The sequence below is a fragment of the Cherax quadricarinatus genome, chromosome 5 (assembly GCF_038502225.1).
Source record: "Cherax quadricarinatus isolate ZL_2023a chromosome 5, ASM3850222v1, whole genome shotgun sequence".
NCBI lineage: Eukaryota > Metazoa > Arthropoda > Malacostraca > Decapoda > Parastacidae > Cherax > Cherax quadricarinatus.
Window position 1 is genome coordinate 32,970,560 of NC_091296.1, and position 26,976 is coordinate 32,997,535.

The 26,976-nt window shown below is 38.8% G+C and overlaps 1 protein-coding gene and 1 pseudogene across 8 annotated transcripts in view; one reads left to right on the plus strand and one right to left on the minus strand.

The window, feature by feature from the left end:
- Positions 1–15,127: 15,127 nt before the first annotated feature.
- Positions 15,128–26,976, minus strand: part of LOC128684781 (potassium channel subfamily K member 6) — a 78,359-nt gene continuing 66,510 nt past the window's right edge. For 7 of the 8 annotated variants that reach the window (XM_070101540.1, XM_070101512.1, XM_070101515.1 and 4 more), the window contains 2 exons: positions 26,143–26,223; positions 15,128–20,884 (listed from right to left, as the gene is read on the minus strand). In XM_070101540.1, coding sequence (XP_069957641.1) covers positions 20,696–20,884; positions 26,143–26,223 — 270 coding nt within the window. In that variant the 3' untranslated portion in view covers positions 15,128–20,695. The other variant, XM_070101545.1, reaches the window with a different exon arrangement.
- On the plus strand, positions 21,201–21,319 carry LOC128685143 (5S ribosomal RNA; annotated as a pseudogene).

The following is a 26,976-nucleotide window of genomic DNA, read 5'->3' on the forward strand; positions in this document are numbered from 1 at the left end:
CGCCTAATACCACTCTTGATGGACTGTTAGGTCGCACTGTCAATCCACCATATCGTAACAGTCTCTCCTATTTATTGCAGGATTCACTTCCAACGTTTGCACCACCCCAACATACTCTTCCTCACTTCCTGGCTGAAAGTTCCATCTGTGTTACAGACGGTGACTTTTGAACAGAAACTAATCTGTCACACCAACTTCGATTTAAATTTTATTTTTGCCCTCTCTCTACTACCTCCATTAACCTCTACCCTCACCTCTTCATTCCTATCCTTCACTCATTCTTACATTTAAACATCCTTCCTTGTAGCTCTTTATGATCATTTCGGGAATAACACTTAATACTAATAGCTATGCATATTGTTGGTATTGCTGATTCCCTCTGCACCTTTGGAACTAACAACAGAACCAGCTTCCTCATCTTCAATGTGTTTTAGTAGATAATGTAAATGCAGTTTGCTGTAGTTTGTTCGATAATAGCGGCCTCTACATTCATATCAGAAAACAGAGGTTTGTATAAACAATCGGTGTTTGCAGCTAAAGACCCTGTTATACAATATTTGGCATGGAAACTACAATACTAAATTTAATTTAGCTTTGCACGTTATTCTGATTTTCGTCAATTTTGATTTTCTGTCGATCTGGTTGCTTTTCAGGGCTTTGAATACTGTGAATGTTGGATATATTATTTAATAGATTTTTTCTGACCGGAAGACACTGAAATGCTTCATCCCCTTCAGTACCCTCCTTAATAGTACCCTGATGATGGACCAGGTGCTTCAGCTCCTTATGAGTAATAGGGTTCTCAAAGCTTATTTCTTGGGTAGAATTGAAAAATAGGTTGGCATATATTTTTGTTAGTGAGTTTGGGTTTGATAAGGACTTGCCTAGTACGGGCCAGTAGGCCTGCTGCGGTGTTCCTCACTTCGTATGTTCTTACGTTGTGTAATTTGCTCCAAGTCCTAAGAAAGTCATGCACGTGCATTCCATTTGCAGTCCCGATCACACTGGTGTTATTTATATATCTTAAGAGTGTCAGAATTTTCACCCATAAACAAATCCAAATAACAGATCTTCCTTTTGCAATCAGCCCGGTGGAACATTCAGAGGATCTCCCTGTTCCAGTACCACCATCCTGTAAAGACATATTTACCTTGGATGATGATGAAGCCACTAACTCAGATTCCGAGTCTGAACCGGCTGGAGTCAACCATGAACCACCAGAACAACATAGAAACTAACTGCAATTGAAATTAGAAAAATCAGCATTTTTCAGTAGGGATGTTAATTGACTTTTCGGTGTTTTGGGTAAACATCATGATCCAGCAGTGTGGCGTTTGTTTATCGATTTCCAGCAAAACAAGTCTGAAGGTAGTCACGCTTCACAATGACAACACCTTACCAAGTCTGTCTTTAGCTCTCACTAGAGACTTGAAATACATGAAACAGTGCAATAACTTGTCACTCTGATCGACTATGAGAAGTTTGGGCTGAAAATCTCTGACTTAAAAGTATTAGGTATGTTACTGGGACTGCAAAATGGATATACGGAGTACTGTTGTTTCCTGTGCCTGTGGGACAGTCGAGATACAAAGCAGCACTACATTCAACGTGTAAGTGGCGGCCAACTAGATAATCTAAGAGGTGGCCCATTAGCTTTAGCGTTTGCACATCGGGAATCGTTGTTTCCAAAAGTTAGTGATTCCAAACTGAAGGAAGGTATAGTTGTGGAAAATTGCATTTATATGAATGCATTATTATATACATAACAGTAAATGAACATTGATAATTATTATTTATCAGTTAGACAAGTAGGAATTTGGGACACCTAGGTCGCAGAAAATGTTCCCCTTCGATACCTACCACTGTCATATCCACAAGTTGCTCTGGACCTATTACTTACAAATGAAAAATACATCACCAGGAATGCTGGTAAATATATAAATTTGTGGACTGTATATTAAAAATAATTTATATATATATATACATTTATACATATATATATATACATTTATATATATATACATTTATACATATATACATTTATACATATATATATATACATATATATATATACATTTATACATATATATATATACATATATATATATACATTTATACATATATATATATATACATATATATATATATATATATATATACATTTATACATATATATATATATATATACATTTATACAACAGAAGGAGAATATATCTTAATCATAACACTCACCAATTTGACTGGAGATTAATGTGTATCATACTCAGAAAACCCTCACTGTATATCTATGAAAATAACACTGGCCAGAGTTAAACATAACAGACTTATCTGAGGTTCCTGGAGCTGTCTTGTCCAGCCGCCTGATATCTCAAGTTATGCAGGAATGCACATCCAACAACTTCGTCTCCTATTTGAGAGGTGTCAGCCCAATTTTAACCTCTAGAGCACGAAAAATTCTTCCCAATATTCACTAACAGTTGACCAGTTCAACCAGCAATGGCGAGTCTCTTCATTTTTTCGATAACATACTTCTTTTAAAAATACAATATAGGGCATCTATTTACCTATAAATTACCATATTTCCGGAAAATATATACAGTATTTTCCACACTGCGGCCGGCCGGAGTTCGTTGCTAAACGACTCAAATTACTCCTTCCTTTAGGAGACGATTCCAGCTGGTTCTGGCTTGAGTGGCTGTTCTCCTAGTAGGTCTTACTACGATTTCATTTTCCGGCATCACTTGGTCAGCGTTATCTTCCATATCATTCATGTCACTTTCCCTCAGATTTTCATTTACGTTTGATTGAACACCTAATTCCAAGGGAATCAATTTATTAATTGTGCGTAAACTTTCCTGGCCATGACACAACACTTTGACATTCCTGACAACACCTTGTGCATCTGGGTAAAATGTCAATACTTTGCCCAAAGGCCACAATGTTCGATGTTGTTCAGTATCAATCAACACAATGTCACCTGGTTGAATGTTCTGTCGATTTACTGCCTCTGTCGCACCATAAAAGTGTTCACGTAGTGTAAGAAGATATTCCTTACGCCACACATTAGACCAATGATCAATTACTTTATTTAACATTTTAAATTTATTACACAACACTGCCGCATCATTGTAATCTTCATCACTTTCTTCCGGATTATCTCTATAGACTGGGGCAGCTTCCAATTTCCTTCCACATATTAGGTGAGAAGGTGTTAATACATCTGCATCAGGTGTATCACTCGTGTATGAGAGAGGCCTATTATTTATACGATTTTCTGCCTCCACTAACACTGCACGGAATTCTTCCAAATTAATTCTCTTCCGGTGTAGTACTTTGCGGAGACACCTCTTCACTGTGCCTATCAGTCTTTCGTACAGCCCTCCCTGCCAAGGGGCTCTAGGAGTAATAAATTTCCAGGTACACCCTCGCTGGGTTAACAGAGATTGAACATCGTTACTATTATTTAATTCTATCAAGTGTTGAGCACCTGCTACAAAATTTGTGGCATTATCCGAAATCATCAACCTCGGACAGAATCTCCTAGCTTCAAATTTTCGAAACAGCTGTATAAATTGTTCTGCAGACAAGTCCTGTGCCACTTCTAAATGAACTGCCCTAGTAGCAGTACAGGTGAACAAACAAACATACACTTTCAGTGGAACACCATTTGACGTACCTGTTAAAATTATTAGACCACTATAGTCTACACCTGTTACATCAAATGGTTTCACTAATTGTACACGCTCCTTTGGCAGTGGTGGAGGACCTGGGTACATATAGGATCTGGCATCCACACGGCGACATATTACACAAGATTTAATCACCCTTTTTACACTTTGCCGTCCTTGTGGAATCCAGAAAGTTTCCCTAATAGAATTTAAGGTATCTTGTACCCCACCATGCATTACATTTTTATGGGCATTTAGAACAATCAAATTTGTTAGATGATGAGTTTTGGGCAGTAAGATAGGGTGTTTAGCATAATCAACCAATTCAGCATTTTGTAACCTACCTCTGCACCTAATTACATTGTTCTCTAAATACAGCCCCAATTTCTCTGTTATAGAACCTTTCACAATTTTTCTTTCCATCATCAATTTAATCTCATTTCCATAGATTTCCTCCTGTACCCTCTTTATCCAATATTCAAGAGGATGTGAAAACTTATATGAAATATTTATCTTTTTTAGAAATTCAAACACCAACTTAGTTACATTGATCAGTTTGGGTAAAGAAGAATACCTATTTATATCAATGGATAAAGAAGGACAAACTATTGGAGCGGTGGTCACAGTAATTTCAACAGGAGCAATATATGCCTTTTGTACAGGCCAATTAGCTTTATTTACCAACCAGCTCGGTCCTTTAAACCATGATACAGCATTTACAAATTTAGCATAAGGTAAACCTAGAGACAAGAAATCAGCTGGATTCTCCTCACCAGGTATATGATTAAATGTTAACATATGCTGACCCAAACTATTATACTTCTCTTGCATCTGATTAATTTCAGCGGCTCTGTTTTGTACGTACACAATTTTACTGTTTCCATTACGAATCCATTGTAAGGATACCTCATTATCAGACCAAATTACAGTGTCGCTAATATTTATCTCCTGCAACTTATTTCTTATATAATTAGCTAATTTGACACCTACATAAATGGCTGTTAATTCCAACTGAGGTAAGGTACGTGATTTAACTGGAGACACTTTAGCCTTAGACATAAGAGAAATAACACTATTACATTGAAGGTAAGCAACTGCTCCATATGCCAATTTTGAAGCATCACAAAAAATGTGGAGTACATTTTTCCCATTTGGATTGGCCACCTGGCATGGGAACTCCAACATTGGAATTTTCTCATAATCACCAATTCATCCCACCTGTTAATGAATTCCTCAGGTAGAATTTCATCCCAAGCACATTTAAGTTTCCATGCTTCCTGAATTAATAATTTCCCTCTTATAGTAAGGGGTGACACTAAAGCTAGTGGATCAAAACATTTGGAAACTTCAGCAAGCAAAACTCTCTTAGTTAATTTATTGGGCATACTGTAATTATTAGGTTTTAACATTAACAAATTTCTCTCAGTATCCCAATTTAAACCCAATACATTACTACATTTTGGCACTTCATCTCCAGGGTAATCTTTACTTATTTTGTCCTTTAATTTGGACGAATTACTATTCCATTCTCTCAGAGACATATTTGCACTTTGCATTATTTTATTAGCCTCTCCATAAGTCATTAACAGTTCCTCTTCAGTTGACGTCACACCCAGGAAATTGTCCACATAAAATTGTTTGCTCATTACTTTACTCAATGGACTTCCTGTACATTTAAGGTGTGCATTTATCGTCGCTTAAAGTAGGAACGGACTGGATGTAGCACCAAATAATACGCTCCTAAAGCGAAAGGTTTTCAGAGGGCTAAGTGGGTCAATAGGATTCTCAGGCCATAAGAAGCTGGTACAATCCCGGTCAGCCTCTTGTAAACCCACTCTTAGGAAAGCTTTACTTATGTCAGCCATAAAGGCATAATTTTTCATCCTGAAATTTAATAAGATATCTCCTAATTTTTCCTTCAACGACAGACCTGTCATCAAACAGTTATTTAAACTAGGTACATTTTTGTTACTCCTGGCACTACAATTAAACACAATCCTCAAAGGAGTGGTCTTAGAATCCTTCTTCACTCCGTGATGTGGCAAATAGTGACCATAAATTTTGGCTTGCTCAGGAGGTACCTCTTCTATAAATTTATTAATTAACTGCTCAGCAATTATATCATTATAGGCAGTTAACAATTCTGGTGTCTTACTCAGTTCGTGGAGCTGAGCCTTTAATTGTCCATATGCCATTCTGTAATTAGTGGGCAATTCTGGATGGTTCAGACTCCACGGAAGTCATACCCAGTATTGTCCAGATTCAAATTTTACGTCTCTCAGGTATTGTTCTTGAGTAAAAGAATCGTCTGGACTTTCTTCATTTACATTTATTCCAATGCTGTCTAATTCCCACAATTTATGCACTGGCTCAACACCATCCTCTAGGAAAGAATTATACTGGGGCACGACTTCATGAGTAAGACACACAGTTATGGTATTTGTAGTTTCCTATAGTCATGAATTATTATTACGAGGAATCCTACCATACATTACATGGCCTCCTGCAGTCTTCAAAAGGGTGACACCACGTTTCTTTACCATACCCTTTACAAAGGAGGCATAATAGTCACTACCTATCAAAATATTTATTGGGCCTACAGAATCATCACTTACACCAGAAGGTGCTAAATTTACATTATGTGAAAGTCTTTCTGTAGCTTTACTAAGCCCTTCTGTAGATAATTTCTCTGGAAGTCTATCTACAATTTCTGCATTAACACGTTTTTTCTCATTGCCCAACCTGACAGTTACATAAACAGTGTCATACAATTGAGCCCTTTTATCCGAGAGAAAACCAGATAATTTTAAAGTTGTGGGATCTCCCATCTGTACTTTCATACCATCAAGACATTTACGTTTAATTAAAGTATGCTGGGATCCTTGGTCTAATAATGCAGTTACATTTTTTGATTTATGCCTTTTATCATCAATTTTTACCTGTAACACAGGTAAGGCTACTTCAGCAAAACCATCATTATTAACATTAGCAGCAATTTTTACATTAGCTACTGTTGCGTCAGGATTGTCAACATTATCATTATCAACATTATCATATAGACCTTTACACATGACTATATGATGTCTTCCTTTGTGACATTGATAACAGAAGTTTAATTTGGCATAACAATCCTTTACATTGTGATTACCTAAACATCTGATACATCTGTCAAGTTCCTCCAATCTTTCAACTTTATCATTCCATGAATTGTATGCATTGCAATTCTTAGAAAAATGAGTACCCTTGCAGAAAAGACAATCTCTCCTTTCTTTGACTGGTTTCTTATTAACTGGGATACTCGTAGGAGGGTACTTATTCTTCTTACCTTGTGGAGAATCATTATTTCTGATTCCTGCTCCTTGATATGCCCCTAAGTAACTCCTTTTAGGAAATGAATTTTGATTATTAACATTGGGATAATTTTTCCTTTTGTGAAACTTGACAGATACCTCAGAGTTATCATGTGTTGTATCTTTAAAATGAGTTAGTTGGCTGGTCTGCAACTGAACAATTAATTCTTGTAGACCTAGTCTTATTTCCTCCAGACCAAAATAACCCTTGTGATATTTATTCGAGAGCCATTCAAGTGTTTTACAGCTTAATTTATTCTGTACCATGGCACTCAATAACCAGTCTGATTCCTTCAGATTATATTTATTACTTAAAGTTTTGAGAGTGCTCTCCAGTTTAACTCTAAACTGCTGTAAACCTTTGTAAGTGTGATCTGGGGGATTTTAAATTAACAATGATATTCACTAGATCCAACCTACTTTGTTCTATATTACCATAAGTGACTTTCAACAAGTCAACTGCTTCCTTGTAAGAGTCATTTTCATTGGGAAAGGCTTGTATGAGTATGTGAGCATCTCCTCTTACCTGTCCTTTGAGGTAAAATAATTTAGTTACACAGGCTAGGTCACTCCTGTCATGCACAGCTGCTTTAAAAATTGACCAAAATTCCTCCCAATTTTCTCCAGGATTAAACACAGGCAAACGCAATTGTGGGAGTTTTGGCAAAGACATATTATTTGTTGGAGCAGACTGACCAACTGCCTGGTTTACACATTTTAATTTATTCAAGGCCTGACTTTTACAAGAAAGAATCTTTTCCTCTAATTCATAATACTGATTAATCATGAGATCTATTTCAGTCTCATCTACACAGTTTACTAATAAATCTCCTTCATATTTGTTGTAATATAATTTGTATGAATCATATCTATTCCCTAAAGCATCTAAATACAATTTTAAATCATCAGTATTCACAGTTTCTTGAGTCATTAATTCCAAGCACTTATTATATGCCTTTGTTACATGAATTTTTTAGCCTGTATTGATGCTTTCTTTACCACTGAGTGGTCAGTGGTCAGTCGTCACGTGAGGTCACAGACCCTGAGCTGCTTTGGGGATTAGTGTGGACGGTTACAAAGCATGGCTTGCTTCTGCAGTGTTTTAAAAATTGAGGTTGGGGAGTTGAAGGAGGAGGTCTTGCTTCTCCAGGAGGAGATTTGGAGGCTGAAGGTCCACCTCAATGGGTCTGGGAGAGAGTGTGAGGTGGCTGGAGTTGTGGGGAATGAGGCTTCTAGCAGTGAGGTGCAGTCTGTCTCTCGCTGTGAGGAGGCTGTAGTTGGGGAGGTAGCAACGGCTACCAGCAGTGAGGTGCAGTCCAGCACCTGCTACAAGTGGCGAGTGGTTCACAGTAATGGAAGGTGCATCAGAGTAAGGAAAGTTAAGAGTGAAGATCTGAAGGTAGGAAATCGCTTCTCTGTTCTTCAGGATGAATGTACTTCAGTGGCCAGTGAAGGTAAGGGTACTACTGCCCCTGCTAATGGAGGTAAGCGCATTCTTGTGGTTGGTGACTCTCAGGTAAGATATATTGACCGTGCTTTATGTAATAGGAATAAGGAGAGATAGTGTGCTTCCCTGGAGCTGGTGTTGGGGACATTGTCAACAGGCTGGATAATATCATGTCAGGTAATGGGAACAAGCCCATTATCTGTCTCAGTGCTGGTGGAAATGATATTGGGAAGGGTAGGAGAGAAGAGCTGCTAGATAAGTACAGGTCAGCTATAGATTTCATTAAGTCTAAGGGAGGGATCCCAATCATATGTAGCATCTTGCCTAGAAGGGGAGTAGGAAATGAATGGTTGTCTAGGGCAATTGGTGTAAATTGCTGGCTAGACAGATACTGCAAGGAACTTGCAATCCCATTCATTGACAACTGGAACAACTTTTATGGCAAACATGATATGTATGCAGGGGATGGGGTACATCTCTCTGGGGCTGGGGTGGTAGCACTTGCAGACTCGATTGAGAAGGCCATTGGTGAAATGCCTATAATTTTAAACTGATGGAAGATAGATGTATGGGTGTGTGTGGGAAACAAGCAGGTTGCAACACTTGGGTTGGAAACAGTAAATGTATAAAAGGCATTCAGCATGAAGTTATAAATAAAGACAATAGATCAGGTCAGCAAACAAAGGGGGACAGCAGAGGGCAGCAAGGGACTAGCTCCCTTAAGGTTTACTATACTAATAGCAGGAGTGTAAGAAATAAGATAGATGAGCTAAGATTAATTGCAAGTGCAGGAAACATAGATATTATTGCTATAACAGAGACCTGGCTCAATCTGAAAGATAGAGAGATGCCCTCTGAATGTCACATACAAGGCTATAAATTATTCCACACTGACAGGGTCAACAGGAAAGGTGGTGGAGTAGCGATGTATGTCAGAGACAATTTAAATTGTTGTGTTAGACAAGATATTAAATTAGAAGCGTCAGCCACTGAATCTGTTTGGTTACAGCTTCTCGAGGGCCGAGAAAAACTAATTTTGGGTGTGATTTACAGGGCCCCAAATCTTGATAGGGAGTGCAGTAAACTTCTATGGGACGAAATTCGTAAGGCATCTACATACGAAAATGTTGTGCTAATGGGAGATTTCAACTATAGACAGATTGACTGGAGCAATTTGACAGGAAATTTAGAGTCAGGTGACTTTCTTGATACGATCCAGGATTGTTTTTAAAACAGTTTGTGACAGAGCCAACTAGGGGAAATAACCTCCTTGACTTGGTTCTTGCCAGTAGGGAAACACTAATTAATAATCTTGAGGTTAATGATGAGCTTGGGGAAAGTGATCACAAATCACTCAGTTTTAATATATCATGGAATTCCCCTAATAATGGCAATCAAGTCTCCGTCCCTGACTTTCGCTTGGCTGATTTCGTAGGACTGAAAAATTACTTAGGTGGGCTGAACTGGAATGACCTGACTAAGGGTCAGGTAGGTGGTGATGGTTGCCGATATGATGCTTTCCAGGGCATAGTTCTAGCTGCTCAGTCAAATTATGTTCCAAATAGGGAAATCAGATCAAACAAAAATGATCCTAAATGGATGAACAATAGATTAAAATATCTGATTGGTCAAAAGAGAGGCATATATAGGCAAATCAAAAGAGGAGAGGGGCAATTGAGAAATCGATATATTCAGTTAAAGAGAGAAATAAAAAAGGGAATTAGAAAAGCAAAAAGAGATTATGAGGTTAAAGTTGCAAGAGAATCGAAGACTAACCCAAAAGGATTCTTTCAGGTATACAGAAGTAAGATCAGGGACAAGATAGGCCCACTCAAAAGTTCCTCGGGTCAGCTCACTGACAGTGATAAGGAAATGTGTAGAATTTTTAACACATACTTCCTCTCAGTTTTTACACAGGAGGATACCAGCGATATTCCAGTAATGATAAATTATGTAGAACAGGACGATAATAAACTGTGCACTATTAGGGTCACAAGTGACATGGTCCTTAGGCAAATAGATAAATTAAAACCTAACAAATCCCCAGGCCCTGATGAACTGTATGCAAGGGTTCTAAAGGAATGTAAAGAGGAGCTTAGCACACCTTTGGCTAATCTTTTCAACATATCACTACAAACTGGCATGGTGCCAGATAAGTGGAAAATGGCAAATGTGATACCTATTTTCAAAACAGGTGACAGGTCCTTAGCTTCGAACTATAGACCAATAAGCCTAACCTCCATAGTGGGAAAATTTATGGAATCAATAATTGCCGAGGCAGTTCGTAGCCACCTTGAAAAGCATAAATTAATCAACGAATCTCAGCATGGTTTTACAAAGGGGCGTTCCTGCCTTACGAATTTATTAACTTTTTTCACTAAGGTATTTGAGGAGGTAGATCATGGTAATGAATATGATATTGTGTATATGGACTTCAGTAAGGCTTTTGACAGGGTCCCACATCAGAGACTATTGAGGAAAATTAAAGCACATGGAATAGGAGGAGAAATTTTTTCCTGGATAGAGGCATGGTTGACAAATAGGCAGCAGAGAGTTTGCATAAATGGGGAGAAATCAGAGTGGGGAAGCGTCACGAGCGGTGTTCCACAGGGGTCAGTGTTGGGCCCCCTGCTGTTCACAATCTACATAAACGACATAGATGAGGGCATAAAGAGCGACATCGGCAAGTTTGCCGATGACACCAAAATAGGCCGTCGAATTCATTCTGACGAGGACATTCGAGCACTCCAGGAAGATTTGAATAGACTGATGCAGTGGTCGGAGAAGTGGCAGATGCAGTTTAATATAGACAAATGCAGAGTTCTAAATGTTGGACAGGACAATAACCATGCCACATATAAACTAAATAATGTAGATCTTAATATTACGGATTGCGAAAAAGATTTAGGAGTTCTGGTTAGCAGTAATCTGAAACCAAGACAACAGTGCATAAGTGTTCGCAATAAAGCTAATAGAATCCTTGGCTTCATATCAAGAAGCATAAATAATAGGAGTCCTCAGGTTGTTCTTCAACTCTATACATCCTTGGTTAGGCCTCATTTAGATTATGCTGCACAGTTTTGGTCACCGTATTACAGAATGGATATAAATTCTCTGGAAAATGTACAAAGGAGGATGACAAAGTTGATCCCATGTATCAGAAACCTTCCCTATGAGGATAGACTAAGGGCCCTGAAACTGCACTCTCTAGAAAGACGTAGAATTAGGGGGGATATGATTGAGGTGTATAAATGGAAGACAGGAATAAATAAAGGGGATGTAAATAGTGTGCTGAAAATATCTAGCCTAGACAGGACTCGCAGCAATGGTTTTAAGTTGGAAAAATTCAGATTCAGGAAGGATATAGGAAAGTACTGGTTTGGTAATAGAGTTGTGGATGAGTGGAACAAACTCCCGGGTACAGTTATAGAGGCCAGAACGTTGTGTAGCTTTAAAGATAGGTTGGATAAATACATGAGTAGACGTGGGTGGGTGTGAGTTAGACCTGATAGCTTGTGCTACCAGGTCGGTTGCCGTGTTCCTCCCTTAAGTCAATGTGACCTGACCTGACTAGGTTGGGTGCATTGGCTTAAGCCGGTAGGAGACTTGGACCTGCCTCGCATGGGCCAGTAGGCCTTCTGCAGTGTTCTATCGTTCTTATGTTATGTTCTTATATGTTTGTCTTCTATATTAATTTCCTCATTTTCAGCCATGATGCACTGTATTAAATTCAACTTAATAACACTGATTATGTACTAAATTATGCACTTTATAAAGGTAAATAGTACAACTTACCTTTAAATAAATTCTAGCTACTTGAGCTTAGCAATTACATGTAAAAAATTGTAATATAAATTTTAAAGACACAATAATGTTAGCTACACTTGAGCTTAGCAATTACACATGTAAGAAATTTATATATAAATTTTAAATGTACATTAATACAAACTTTTAGCCAGCCTTGGCTTATCAAAATTATTATACAAATTAATATAAATCCTTGCCAGAATTTGGCATAGCAAAATTAATATTATACACATTAATATAATTAGCAACACTTGCCTTATCAATTACACATACATTGATATAAATCTTGGCCAGAATTGTCTTATCAAATTAATATTATACAAATTAATAAACTTAGCCAGACTTGACTTATCAAATTTATATTGTAATAATTATAATCCACTACACATTAAGTAAAGTTGTGAATTTAACATCCACCTCCTGTTATTTCACATATAATTATTAAGTAATTAACTAATTATAATGACTTCACTAATTACATCCGGTTCGAAGGGCCAACGTGCAAAATTAAATGTGGAAAATTGCATTTATCTGAATGCATTATATACATAACAGTAAATGAACATTGATTATTATTTATCAGTTAGACAAGTAGGAATTTGGGACACCTAGGTCGCAGAAAATGTTCCCCTTCGATACCTACCACTGTCATATCCACAAGTTGTTCTGGACCTATTACTTACAAATGAAAAATACATCACCAGGAATGCTGGTAAATATATAAATTCGTGGACTGTATATTAAAAATAATAAATTATATAATATATACACACACATTTATACAACAGAAGTAGAATATATCTTAATCATAACACTCGCCAATTTGACTGGAGATTAATGTGTATCATACTCAGAAAACCTCACTGTCTCTCTATGAAAATAACACTGGTCAGAGTTAAACATAACAGACTTATCTGAGGTTCCTGGAGCTGTCTTGTCCAGTCGCCTGATATCTCAAGTTATGCAGGAATGCACATCCAACACTTTCGTCTCCTATTTGAGAGGTGTCAGCCCAATTTTAACCTCTAGAGCACGAAAAATTCTTCCCAATATTCACTAACAGTTGACCAGTTCAAACAGCAATGGCGAGTCTCTTCATTTTTTCGATAACATACTTCTTTTAAAAATACAATATAGGGCATCTATTTACCTATAAATTACCGTATTTCCGGAAAATATATACAGTATTTTCCACAATAGTCATCTGATTTCAAATTCGGAAGTTACTAAATGATTCTCATTTTGATAAGTCTCCATGATGAGCTGAGATCATGGCTGATATTCAAAAACAGTTGCGCAGGATTTTTGTCAGTCATCATATTAATGTTTACTGAAATACTACATAAGAGCAATCAACAGTATATATACTGGGATGTCGGATGTCCCTCAAGACTCATCTCCCCTAAGAGGCCTGAGCTTGTTATCACCTGCAGCTCATAAGACTGCCATCCCCACGAGCCCCTTTGGGGCGGGGCAGATGGCAGACCAGAGGCCTAGCTTCTCCCTACGAGTCCCGTGAGGGCGGGGACTGTGGCTTGTACCTCCTCCCATGGGAGACTTAGGTCTCGAGACACTCCCCAGATAGGGAGCTAAGGCCGGGTCACCACTACTTGGAAAAGACCCGGACCGGGAGAGTACCGGCGAATAAGAAAAAAAAAAAACTCATCTCCCCCATTCTCACCTTAATTTTTTTTCCACCTAACTTCAGTGACGTTAGTGACGAACACGGTGAACTATTTCACCAAGACATGACCATCATGGAGAAGAGATACCAGGGAAACCTGAAGATAAGTTTGATGGTCGACTAGTTCTGAAAACTGGTGCAGGAGAGCGATATTGAACACAAGCCAAAAAGCCTGAAAACTGTGATATACATGTTTGACTATATGGAAATTTGTTAGTTTTGTTATGCATTTAAAAATACCAAATTTACGTTAAGAAATGAGTTTTTATCACAACATGCATCACACTTAATATTTAAGTATAATATATTACAACTATTATTGTTAGGAAACAAATCATGTGGTTCTTCGAACTTAAATAATCAAAATATTGATCATATCTGAAAGAAACCTTACGTGATAGACTAACACTGAGGCTCATGATCAGGGCATCATAGTTCGTTTCTGTACTGCATAAAAAGTTTAATTTTATAGGTTAGTCTAATTATTGTATTCAAATCAAGCTCTAAACCCGTATCCATCATTTACTAAAGTTAGTTTTATTCCATTTTTTTATAAGCAAGAAAACCTACTTTATGCGAGGTCCCACGTCTTTTAAATTTAAAAATAAAGCCTGTTGGCAGGACTTTAGGGAAGAGGCCGGCTACACCTGTTCTGTGTATGTTTTATAGCGTGGGTGGTGATTGTAGGTAATCGTATACATTGAAAATAATTTTGATCATGCCTACATACCTCAGATTTCTAGTATAAACATGTCATTTGTTTAAACTGTATATATATTTTTTTTGGCAAAAAATTTGAGATGAGTAAAGGTGACTAAACGTCTGGTCTTTGAAATATTTTATTAGTAAGCAGATTAGGACTTCACATCCAGGTCTCTACATCTATGATCTATGTAAGTCTGGTCGGTAAGATTTGATTATTATTGAAATAGTGTTCTTCCAGAGTACACTACCAACGAGAAAAATTCCTGGAAAAATGGGGAAGGGCGTTCCGATTTAATTTGATGAATGGGAGGGAAGCTCCGATTCATTGTATCAAGAACTTCACAGCGTTAAAGCATCTGTGTTAAAGGACCCAACCTGTTGAATAATTTGCAGTTATTAAATTAACATTTTTGTGTAAATTATTCAATACGATAAATAGAGGAAACATAGAGACAATAAAACAAAATAGGATTCTTAATTTATTTGTGACACTTTATAAGATCTTCGTAACACCATTAAAACACCAAAAAAAAAAAAAACTGCATGATAGAGGTGTAGAATGTACGAGTGGCCGGAGATGTAGACGGTGTTTGCTGGTGAAAGGGTTGAGAACACATGAATAAGTGTGAAAGGGGAAAAGGGATGGATGTTGTACAGAGAATTCAATGGTTGTCTCGGTGGATGGACGAAGATAATGTGAGACAATGGATATAGTGGGTGAATGTGTGGGTTGGTATTATGAGTGGTCATGGTGGGTGTGAGATGATCTAGGAGGATGTACTGCATGTGATGGCGTTTCGGTTGATTGAGAGTGTGGACATATTAGCTGAGAGTAAAATACTGCTGAACAGTGACTGGCAGAGTCGGGCAGTGGTTGAACGATGGTGTAAGCCGACAGTGCAGATTTTGTAAAATCTTCAATCCATGGATAAATTAAGGAAAGCAAATAATCGGCCTTTACGTGTGGACTGCTACTTGCTCTTGTTTACCTTTAAAAAACTAATACAACCCACTAACAATACTCATTACAAAAGTCACCCATCGTATAAAATATAGGGTATTGCCTGGTATATCTTCAGGCCAGTGTGTTTCACCGGGGTTCAGTGAAGAAAGATATACATAATGCAACATTAGTATGGGAGCTGAACAAACCCTAGATTATGTAGGTAAAACAAATATGCAGATACAAGTTGGTTGGCTAATTCGCTTAAGGCTTTTTCGACTACATATAGTCATTAAGGTTGCAAGTAACTTGTTTACCACCGTTGAGAATACTTTAACCGTAAATACAGGCGTTTACACCCTTTTGTAATATTTTACAGAAACTGATGGTGAATAAACTGACTCTGGAAGAAGGAATAGTCTACTGTTACCATGTATATGATGGGGTTCTTCAGATGAAACAATATTTCTCATGTAAATGCTTTGTGTAATATTTTGATAAAATTGCCATTAATATCAACTGCGACATTACAGAAAAAATAAATAAATATTGAGAAGGAAAATTGTTTTGGAGAGGCCTCTAAGCACAAATCCCTAGGCACCTCTATCACATGATCAACGTATTGCAGTTAAGCCAAAATAATCAGGATTCATAATGTTAATAGCTCCTATCTCAACATCTAAGTTGAGATAGGAGCTATTAACATAATGGTAAGTTGTGCGTGTGTGTGTGGGGGGGGGGATATCAAGGCAATCTTGAAGATGCCATAAATACGAAATGTAAAAGCTATAATATTTTGATACAAGGAATGAATGACCACTCGTGGATGCTGAATGTAAATCTCGTGCGAGAACCCTTAATTTACAATATTTGTCTGTTAGTTCGTAAAGCACCAAGTAAGGCAGAATGTTAACAAGGTATTTGATAATACTGGACAAACATGTCAATAACTACCTTATAAAATAAATGGCTCATAAAACACAGATACTGAGCACTATTCAAAATTTGTAAACAACATTATTTTACAAATAAAGAACATTTATGAAAAACTAACTTAACACTATTTCATAACATGTATTTTAACCACAAAATATGCCTTAAAAATTAACGAGTAGAAAAGCTTGAGCCTTTTTAATAATGTATATCACGTCTTTGTAATGCTGGGAGCAATGGGCAGACCCCCACACTGCTTTGATTTTTTCAAGGACACGTTTGTCATACTAAAGTAAAGATAAAAGCCAAATGTTTACCATATTTAAGTGCTGTACTTATTGTAGAACGGAGTGTGCTTAATGAGAGCTTAACTGGCAAGGTCTTTGCCTTCTGAATGTATAAAACGACTTGTGGTATGAAGAAATATTCACGCGTGATCAGTTGTAGCAAAATCCGTATGTGGTGTGATTAATTAAAGAGTGCGAACATCTTGTCACTGCACTACCTGGGGAAAGTGTCAGGTCTGATAATGTAGCTTGCCCTTGACCCGGACTACCAGAATGGAATAATTCTCCTAACCGATCATAGGTGTTATATATTACTCAGACAATCCATATACAACACATGGCTGCCTGGCACTCCTGCCTTCTTCTCTCTTAAGTTCATAAACACTCGACTGTAATTTCTTTACAGTTTGTCGAGATCACCATCATCTGAGGTGCTGCTTTATCAACGTTGTCAGTTTTTCTGTCTTTATTTTCAACAATAAAGATAACCAAACTGTTGCACATGTCTTACTCCTCTACTGTAAGTTTTACACTGGATTTACTTTGGATTCTAGTGTGACTAAAACTTTCTCCGATTGAAATAGTAATTTTTAATTAAGTAATTAGTTGTTTTTAATAACAATGCTGCACTAAGGCCTAGAAATGCATTACTCAACTTTGTTTAACATATAAGTAGAAAACTGTTTCCCGTTTGATCTGATAAAAAATAATTACCCATTTATAGGTTATATGCTTTTTCGCACAATTCTGAAGACAAGATTTGTGAAGATGATAGTCGCGCTTGGCTGAAATTTGAAGGTTAAGTTAGGTTAGATATGATTGATCAGGAAACAGGACAAATGTTTCCTGACGCGGGTCTTGGTCGTATGATGACCTGCCACTGGAGCTTTTGGTCTTCTGACCGAAACTTTCCACTGGCTTACCCGTCCACCCCTTTTAAAATTAAGATAATATCTAGAATTATTAATTTGAAGGAATCATTAGACTGGAGACGTGGAGAAGTATATTCCAAGTGTACATTTAGGTTGAACTTCATTAGTTTTTATACATTATAAAATGATTCCTTCTCCTTGTCTCGTTTCTTTCTCTTCTTTCCCTTGCTTTCTCTGTTTTTCTTTCTCTTCTCTCTTCAGTCACTCTCTCTCCAATGTTTTTCTCTTTTTATCTCTGCTTCCCTCTCTCCCCTTGCCTCTCCTGTCCTCTCCCCTTCTCTTTCTCTCCCTGCCTCTCCTCTCTCTCTTCCCCCCTCTCCCTCTTTCTCCCTCCTCCCTCTTTCTCCCTCCTCCCTCTTTCTCCCCCTCTCCTCCTCTCCCCTCTTCCTCTCTCTCATACACACACCTACCTCTTATATCAACCATTATCAAACAGTCGCTGTACATCTGTCAAATGAACTGCTAAACTTCTCAGAAACGAGTAGTAAAATTAGATCTTTCCTGGAAGCTTAAAAAAAAGTTAGTTTTAGTTATATATTGTCTAAAAAGAGTTTTAGACCTTGCATATAAATCGTTAAACTATTATTCTAGACTGACAATGAAATTTAAACTTATAGATGGTTCGTAAAACGTGAATGGAATATACATCTATGATTCTTTCACAGTTTTCTAAAGTGTGGGTCAGTTGTAAAGTTTTCTAGCCATGGTATTGTGACTTGCTGCAGTTTATTGGCTAGAGTTTTCAGAAATTATTTTTTTCAGTCTTACCAGAATTTCAATATATTTTATTAAATTACAGTCCACATGTACGAGATTTTTTAAAAAGATTGTAAGAATGGGATTAATGGATTACCTATGATCAGGAGCCAAACTATTTGATGAACTTGAACTATTAGTGTGTGACTTCATCAAGGCTGGAGGTTGAGGGCGTGAACCCTGACAGATGACTATAGAGCAAGGTGCCTTCTATATGAGAGTAAAAACTCGAGATGGCTTGCTAGCAAAGCAGCGTGAGGGGCTCTGGTGTGCTCTAATATCTAAACAACATGTGAAGCTACAACTTTCAAATGGAGCGAGATTTTTTTTCTTCAGTCATAGAATATATTTTGATTTAGTCATTTGAGAACAATATATTTTTGGTGCGATCCATTATGTACTTCAAGAAATATAAACTTTATACTCATTTTTTTTTTTTTGGGGGGGGGGGCATTTTTTCATTGGACAGAATTTAGTTAACAAAGGCGTAAAATCGATGGATTACTTATAATCGTGAGGTTACTTTAAACCAGTAAGGTTATACAGCACCTGGAAAATGGGTGGTAATCAGGTTTAATCCGTTTAAGGGGAAGGCAGCTCCAATTCCTTTTACCAAGGTATTTTTGATCTGTTAATGATTATTATAGGTCAGTATGTTGAAATACTACGTTCATCCACAGGCAGTTGCTAACGATAACTACAGAGTCATCTGACTAGGTTAATTAATCATATGAAGGATGCTTCTTCCAATATCACCTCAAGGGAGGTTCCTTGACGCTTATGAGGGGCTCTTGATCTAGGGAATTGTATCTCTGCTCCAGGTCCCTGAACTGAACCTGAATGCCTTCCATCCCCCCCCACAGACGCTGTATAACCCCTTCAGGTTTAGCGCTCCCCCATGATAATGATTTCTCATGATGTGGGGTTTAATCAGATAATTACCCGTTCAGTGATTATTCATCCGCTGAGTTACCAGCAACTTACATCAGAGAAATATTATTCAGTATATTCTACTAAAACAGTTAATAGATAATTTATATAGGAACTCCAATCACAAATGTCATTATCACACTGTCAGGTTTTCTAAAAAAAAAAAAATCCTAAAATTAAGGCGTAAGGAAAAGTGCTCAACAACGGTTTGGTAAAAATAACAGTTAGTCATATGAATCAAAATATTAATCAACAGCGTTGGCTTAAAGTAATCTTGAGCGTACCAGTAAGTTTATATGGACGTCTATTTACAAAAGTTTGTCATGAATTCAGCTTGAGTAATGTGGCTTTCATGACCATTTATGATATGCCTGTAGTGTCTAACTGGGGTTCTCTCAAACTGTAGCATCATGGCAGTCTTTACCTGGGCCCCTTGTCGGTGGCATTCTGTGGTTCTCAAAACTTGTCATTATATTCTTGGTCATTCTCAATTTTCTATAATTTCTAGCAGGTGTTATATGACTGTGCCATTGTCTGTAATACCGACTTTATCGCAGTTATATCCAGGCTGATTAATTAGTGATGATCCATTCTCTTAGTACTCCACTAGTTACTGAGCTCGGGTTAAACAGTCACGAAGCTGGTATTGCCATGGCCAAATTATGAACTTGTGTATCTTCAGCAACCAGATGTAGTATGTTACCTATACCAACTTGAATTATTCCTTAACAAAAAGCCTGAGTACTTCGAACAATTCTGGCTCTTAAAAAACAAACTTAACATGTATATATTAATATTTTTATATATTATTTATTAACATATTCCGCGTATAGCCTGATGGAGTCACTTAAAAATCACCTAAGCGTGATTACCATAACATTATTTTCAAACAAAATTAAATATGTAAGAGCATAATACTGACTTAGATATAAACTGCATATATCTGAGGCAACACTGTGGCCATCAGCCAAGGTGAATACAAGCTTTTGTTCCAGAAGTTATTGGCTTGGCGGCAGCTAACAAGCTCCTCATATCTTCAGAACTCAAGTGACCCAGCGTACCTAAAATGAACACGTGTCACAGTTTCGAGTTTCATCAACTTTTAGACCGCCTAGCAATCTCTTCTGTCCTCTTCCTGACGATTTAAATAAGCATCAAGGCATGTTCTGTAATTATTTTTCTTTGCCAAGAAAAAATATCACGACTAGATTATTTACAACTACACTAGGATTTGGTTTGTCGTCAGTAATAAGCTATGTTTCCTTCTTGACCGTGACGGTATCTGTGGAGTTTTTGGTCTTGCCGCCGTGGACCTCTGCTACCTCCACCTCCTTGCCCTCTGGTAGAGCTGCCTCCTCACCCTGGGTGGCCGTGGCCATGATGTGACCAAAGGATTCCTTCAGTTTCTCACTCGCATGGCGGAAGGTGTCCGACAACTTCTCCTGTCACAGAAAACGAAAATCATTAGAGAAAATTCTCTCTCGTGAGAGTTTAAGGGAAAGCTTGCATAAGATGAGATTTTGTTTAGATTTTTATCCTGGGGGATTAACCACCCAGGAAAATCCAATAGTCAGTGCGTCATCGGGGACTGTCCGTGTTAGTTCCATTGAGGTCCTTGAATCTTGTCCCTTTCCCCAGGATGCGACGAAAACAGTCGACTAACACCCAGGCATCTACTAAGTGCTAGGTGAATAGGGACAACGTTTCCACCTGTGCCGGGGATCAAACCACGGGCACTTAGTATGTGAGCCATCATCGGCCAACGGCCATACCACGTTGAACGCACTGCTTCTCGTCCGATCAGCGAACTTAAGCAACGTTGAGTTAGGTTAGTGCTTGGATGGGTGACCGCCTGGGAACACCATATGTTATTGGCATAAATTTTAAAGGACCCCCAATGGAAATAAATCACTGTCTGACTTTTTTGGGTTATCCTAGGTTCTTTACACATATGCTGCTATGTATTATAATCTATGTAATTGTATTTGTGTTAATCTGAATAAACTTACTAACCGAGCCACAGGACACATGCATATGCAATATACAAGAAACGAGTGGAATTTGAACCCATGGCATGCGAGTCCTAAAACCCACAGGTCAGTAGGGTAACCACTTGGCTAGCTGGTTCTAATAAGATTCATCCACCTAGATGTATTTCTATAGACCATATTAGGCTTTTAGAAGAAAAAGAGTTAAGAATCCTAGAATATTAAAGCTGTATATGTAGCCTAGATAACAAGCAATGTGTGTATCATGGAATGCCAATGTTCAAATTTTTGTGGAGAAAGAGTTTATGGATATATAATATTAAGATAAGATAAGATAAGATTTCGTTCGGATTTTTAACCCCGGAGGGTTAGCCACCCAGGATAACCCAAGAAAGTCAGTGCGTCATCGAGGACTGTCTAACTTATTTCCATTGGGGTCCTTAATCTTGTCCCCCAGGATGCGACCCACACCAGTCGACTAACACCCAGGTACCTATTTGCTGCTAGGTGAACAGGACAACAGGTGTAAGGAAACGTGTCGAAATGTTTCCACCCGCCGGGAATCGAACCCGGGCCCTCCGTGTGTGAAGCGGGAGCTTTAGCCACCAGGCCACCGGGCGAAATCAGAATGCATTTTTTCAATTAAACTTTGCTTATATTTCTCAGTGATATTTCTTTCTTAACTTTAAAGCACTAGTACTGTTTGAAAATTAGACACAAGTGCAACATCTGTGTATCTTTATTGTGTTGATAAAGCCATCCAGTCTCATTTATTCGATGGCAGAAGGCTCGAACCAGTTCCTCCTATGAATGATGAAGAACCTGAGCAACTCAGACGTAAATTCAAACACCTCAGTAATGTGACTGAACGTTGGGAGAAAATTTGGCGAGAAGACTATTGTGGAGAAAATTTCTCCAGGAGGGGGGCATCAGCCCCCTTCAGCCCCTTTCAGCCCTGAGGGGCCCAGCCCTCTCAGAAGGGGGCAAATATCTTGTTTACTGCTACAGCGAGTAATTGATCGCAGATGCAGTACGAGTATGCGACGTGGTCAAGCGACCGCCGCTCCTTGCAGTCCAGTGTTGCAGAGTGTATTTTAATAAGAGACAGTACATCTCTTACCTTAGTAGGACAATTAAGGAAAATCCTGCTCCCACTTTATTACCATAGTAAAGATAGTGGACATTGTTGTCTATGCTTAAGACAGCAAGAATCAAACATTCTGCTTTGCTTCATCGAGGAAGTGGCAAGGAAGCAAAAGTACTATGTCAGCTTTTCCTTTGTGCAAGGGGCAGTAACGGCGTGGGGTGCTGTGGCGTCTTCAGATTACTTTTGACTCTACTGAGAGTGACACTGACGCCAGGATAACCAACAAAGAACGATCTGTGCGTTAGTGTGAACAAAGTGTCTCATAAAATACAATAAACATTTAAGAGAAGTGTGATCAGCTTCTTTAGTGATAAGATTGTGAACAATAAAGACAAATCTTGTGGAACATAGTGTACCAGTGTGCGTATTCCTAGACTATGGAAGATGTGGACATCCAAGGACACTCCAGCTTCTATCAAGTCACCGATACCTGTCGAAGGTGTGAAGGACACCATAGCTCACGCTACAAGAGCAAGGTAGGTTACGAATTTCTTGTACGGGGGACTGCACAGTTCTTGAGTCGCAAGGAGTTTGTAATCAACCTACAGTCGGTAGTTAGGTGCGGACTTTTGAGTCCACACAAGTAAGTTTGTCAGCCATCAGTGAATGAAATATGCTGACATAACACCCCCTAGGGGTAATTTATAATCTTACAAATTATGATCTATTCCAGCCCATTGAGAGATGATCATGACAACAATTCAAGATCTTGTCTGCAGGGGCGGCTGTGTAGACGATTTGCTGTCTTTTATCAGCTAAGTGTTCCCTATGTTTAAATTTATAAATTATATCTTAGTTGGTAAACCCATTTCTCAACAACTATCTTACTTCACTGAGAGAACACTTCTGTGGAGCTGGAGTTCCTGAAAATCATACGTTTTTGAAACCTGGTGACGTAGTGATTATTGACAATGATGGTCCAAGGTGTCAATGGCCTCTTGGAAAAAGTGACCATACATGGTGACCATCAGGACAATTGAAGTTTTGAGTAAAGGTGTAGTGAACAAACGGACAATAGATAAACTACTGCCGTTAGAATTATTGTTGACAACGAACTTAGTGATTCGCAAGAAACCCCACAGACTGAAGTTAAGAAAAGACAATCAGCTGTGGTGGTCAGTAAGAAAATCAAAACAGTTCACCTACAGTGAACTTCCCGCCGACCACCGGTTTGGAGATAAATCTCCAGTTTATGAAGGGGCGATATTCCCCCTCTAGAAGGGGGGGGGGTAATATCCCTATAAGAAAGGGCCAGGAATATTCTTATACCGGAAACATCACGGGTTCCTTACCCTGCAACACTTGGCATCGCCAAGCCACGCCTTTTTTTACCAGAATTCCTGGTCTACACATACAAGTGGAAACCTAAAACAACTACTATTTCCCCATATCAGGAAAAATTTGAAGAAAAATATGCTTCACATGATAAACAAGCTCGGGGTATTAAAATTCCTGAAACCTACCTAGAATCCTAAGAAAGATTCTAGGATGAAGTCTGTTGCAAGAGCCAGCAATGTCTATAGAGCTGAAGTCAGCGTTTCCTTTGTGGGATGAGGAACTGCGCAATCTCCACTAGGAAAGTTAGACTAGTTCACTAATACGAGTCGGGAAATGTGCGGTAGAACTAAGTGTTCATTTGCGTATCCATGTAACTTTCTCGAGTAAACATTGGGAGTGCCGAAACAATGTTGTCTAACCTCTATACTGTGGAAAATTTCACAAAACTCACAAGCGAGTGATAGTGAATGACATTAGTGTGTAACTTATATTGCGAGTGACTGCAACGAACATTTCCAACGTGACACCTCTATATTCTACTCTCAAGACGCTGGTGAGGGGCTCTTGATCTAGGGAATTGGATCTGTGCTCCAGTTCCCTGAATTAAGCCTGAATATCTCCCCTCCCCACAGGCTGTATAATACTACTGGTTTAGCGCTTCCCCTCGATTATAATAATCTACTATCAAGATACCTTTCTCGGCCTAAGTGACGCAGTCACCACCACATGCTCCCGTTACAAGAGCAAGGTAGGTCCTATTCTCACTTGTATCCCCCAAATATGCACTTGCAGCCCATAGGTAGACACAAAGTGATTAGGGCTGACTTATTCTAGGTCACAAGGTGCAGACCATATACAATACTCAGGCGAGTAACTCACCGTACTCCAGTAAATTGTTATACTGGAAAATATATAATCTTTAACTAGTTATTAGTCATTCTACAGCTGTGTGGGAGAACGTAGCTCATTCGAAGCAGACTTCTTGAACCGCGGCTGCAAGAAGTCTGAGCTGTCAACAAAACCTAAGTAACCCTCCTTGTCAATTATTATGTCGGAAAGTGTACTTAGCTAACAAGTATATAAACTTGTTAGCTAAGTACACTTGTTTATATACTGGAGTTTACCTGGAGAGAGTTCCGGGGGTCAACGCCCCCGCGGCCCGGTCTGAGACCAGGCCTCCTGGTGGATCAGAGCCTGATCAACCAGGCTGTTGCTGCTGGCTGCACGCAAACCAACATACGAGCCACAGCCCGGCTGATCCGGAACTGACTTTAGGTGCTTGTCCAGTGCCAGCTTGAAGACTGCCAGGGGTCTGTTGGTAATCCCCCTTATGTGTGCTGGGAGGCAGTTGAACAGTCTCGGGCCCCTGACACTTATTGTATGGTCTCTTAACGTGCTAGTGACACCCCTGCTTTTCATTGGGGGGATGGTGCATCGTCTGCCAAGTCTTTTGCTTTCGTAGTGGGTGATTTTCGTGTGCAAGTTCGGTACTAGTCCCTCTAGGATTTTCCAGGTGTATATAATCATGTATCTCTCCCTCCTGCGTTCCAGGGAATACAGGTTTAGGAACCTCAAGCGCTCCCAATAATTGAGGTGTTTTATCTCCGTTATGCGCGCCGTGAAAGTTCTCTGGTTGTGGATGTTGTAGAAAAATTACCTGAACGGTACACTGGTGTCTTTTTCAACTACTGTTACTTCCACTACCAACATTATCTCTACCACTACTACCTCCACTTCCTTCTTCCTCTCTCTGTATAATTCCTGTCCTCCTCTCGTATATATACACTGGTTCCCTTACATTCGTGTGTTAGTGTGTCACTAGTTAATAGTCCAAGTCACACCGAAACGTCATAGGCTTTTCTATGTGGGGGTTATTTGTTTATTGCACTCCTTAGAACGTAGGCAATAAAAAATGCATCATAAGCTACACCTGGAAGATTTTGGATGGATTGACCCCAAACCTGCATACCAAAACATCACATAAAAAAAGTAAGAGGCTTGCCAGACTGTATCATACCCCTAATGAAAAATACACTGGGAGAGAAAGTAAGTGTAAAGGGACCACAAAAATCTTCAGTACCCTTCCCATACGTGTCAGGGAAATTGCCAACATATCCCTGTCTTCAAGGGACTACTCGGTAAGTTTCTCAATTACATCAGCCGGACTGTGGTGCATACGTTGGACAGCGGGCGGCTGGGAACTAACAGCCTGATCGGTCAGCCCAGTAACCTGGCCTGCACACACCTGTGTGAGAGTTAAACAGTGAGCCAGCCTGTACACACTCACCTGGATAATGTTGATGCACATAGCAGTAAGAGCGAGGCCGAACACCAGGTACACAGTAGTCATCATCATGAAGGCTGGATGCTGCGGGAAGATCTCATTGTTAGAACATATCTCTAAGGCATCAATATCAGTGAGTGGGAGGGCATGTTATCAACATTAGGGGGATTAAGATAAGACATCATCATGAAGATGACATCGCCAGGGAAGAATGATCGTTATTTAGGGTTAGATAATATCAGCAGGGAAGGAGATTAAGTAATTGTGAATGCGGGTCAGTAACGGGAGTATTTTCTCTTCATTATCAACGGTCATTATCGCCACGGGGATGCTCATGTTCATTATCGTTGTTCACTTTTCGTTGCCATCGAGTCTCACCATCAAGGATCATTGCTATGGTTGGTGGACATTACCACCTTCATGGGACATCATCAGCTTTGTCAACGTTAGCGGCTGTCGTCATCACGTTCAGCATTTATCACCATCAGGAGTTACAATCATCAGTTGCTAGTATATTAAAAGAGAATAGTCATCACCATTAGTAAACACTTATTCTTATTCTCTTGAAGTTCATCGTCATCACGTCATCAGAGATCATCAATATAGTCATCATGTGATCAGCAGTATTACTGGAGGGAAGAATAGTGTTGATGGAATTCATTATGTAGGTAACTGACAGACATGATGGAAATGTAGGCAAGGAATGATAAAATAAGGAACAGCAAGAGAAGGATAGAAAATGAGGAACAGGAAAAGAGAAATGAATCAGTGAGGAAGGAAGAACAGGGAAAACCTTAAATGAGCAGAAATAAAAGAAAACTGAACAGGAAGAAATAA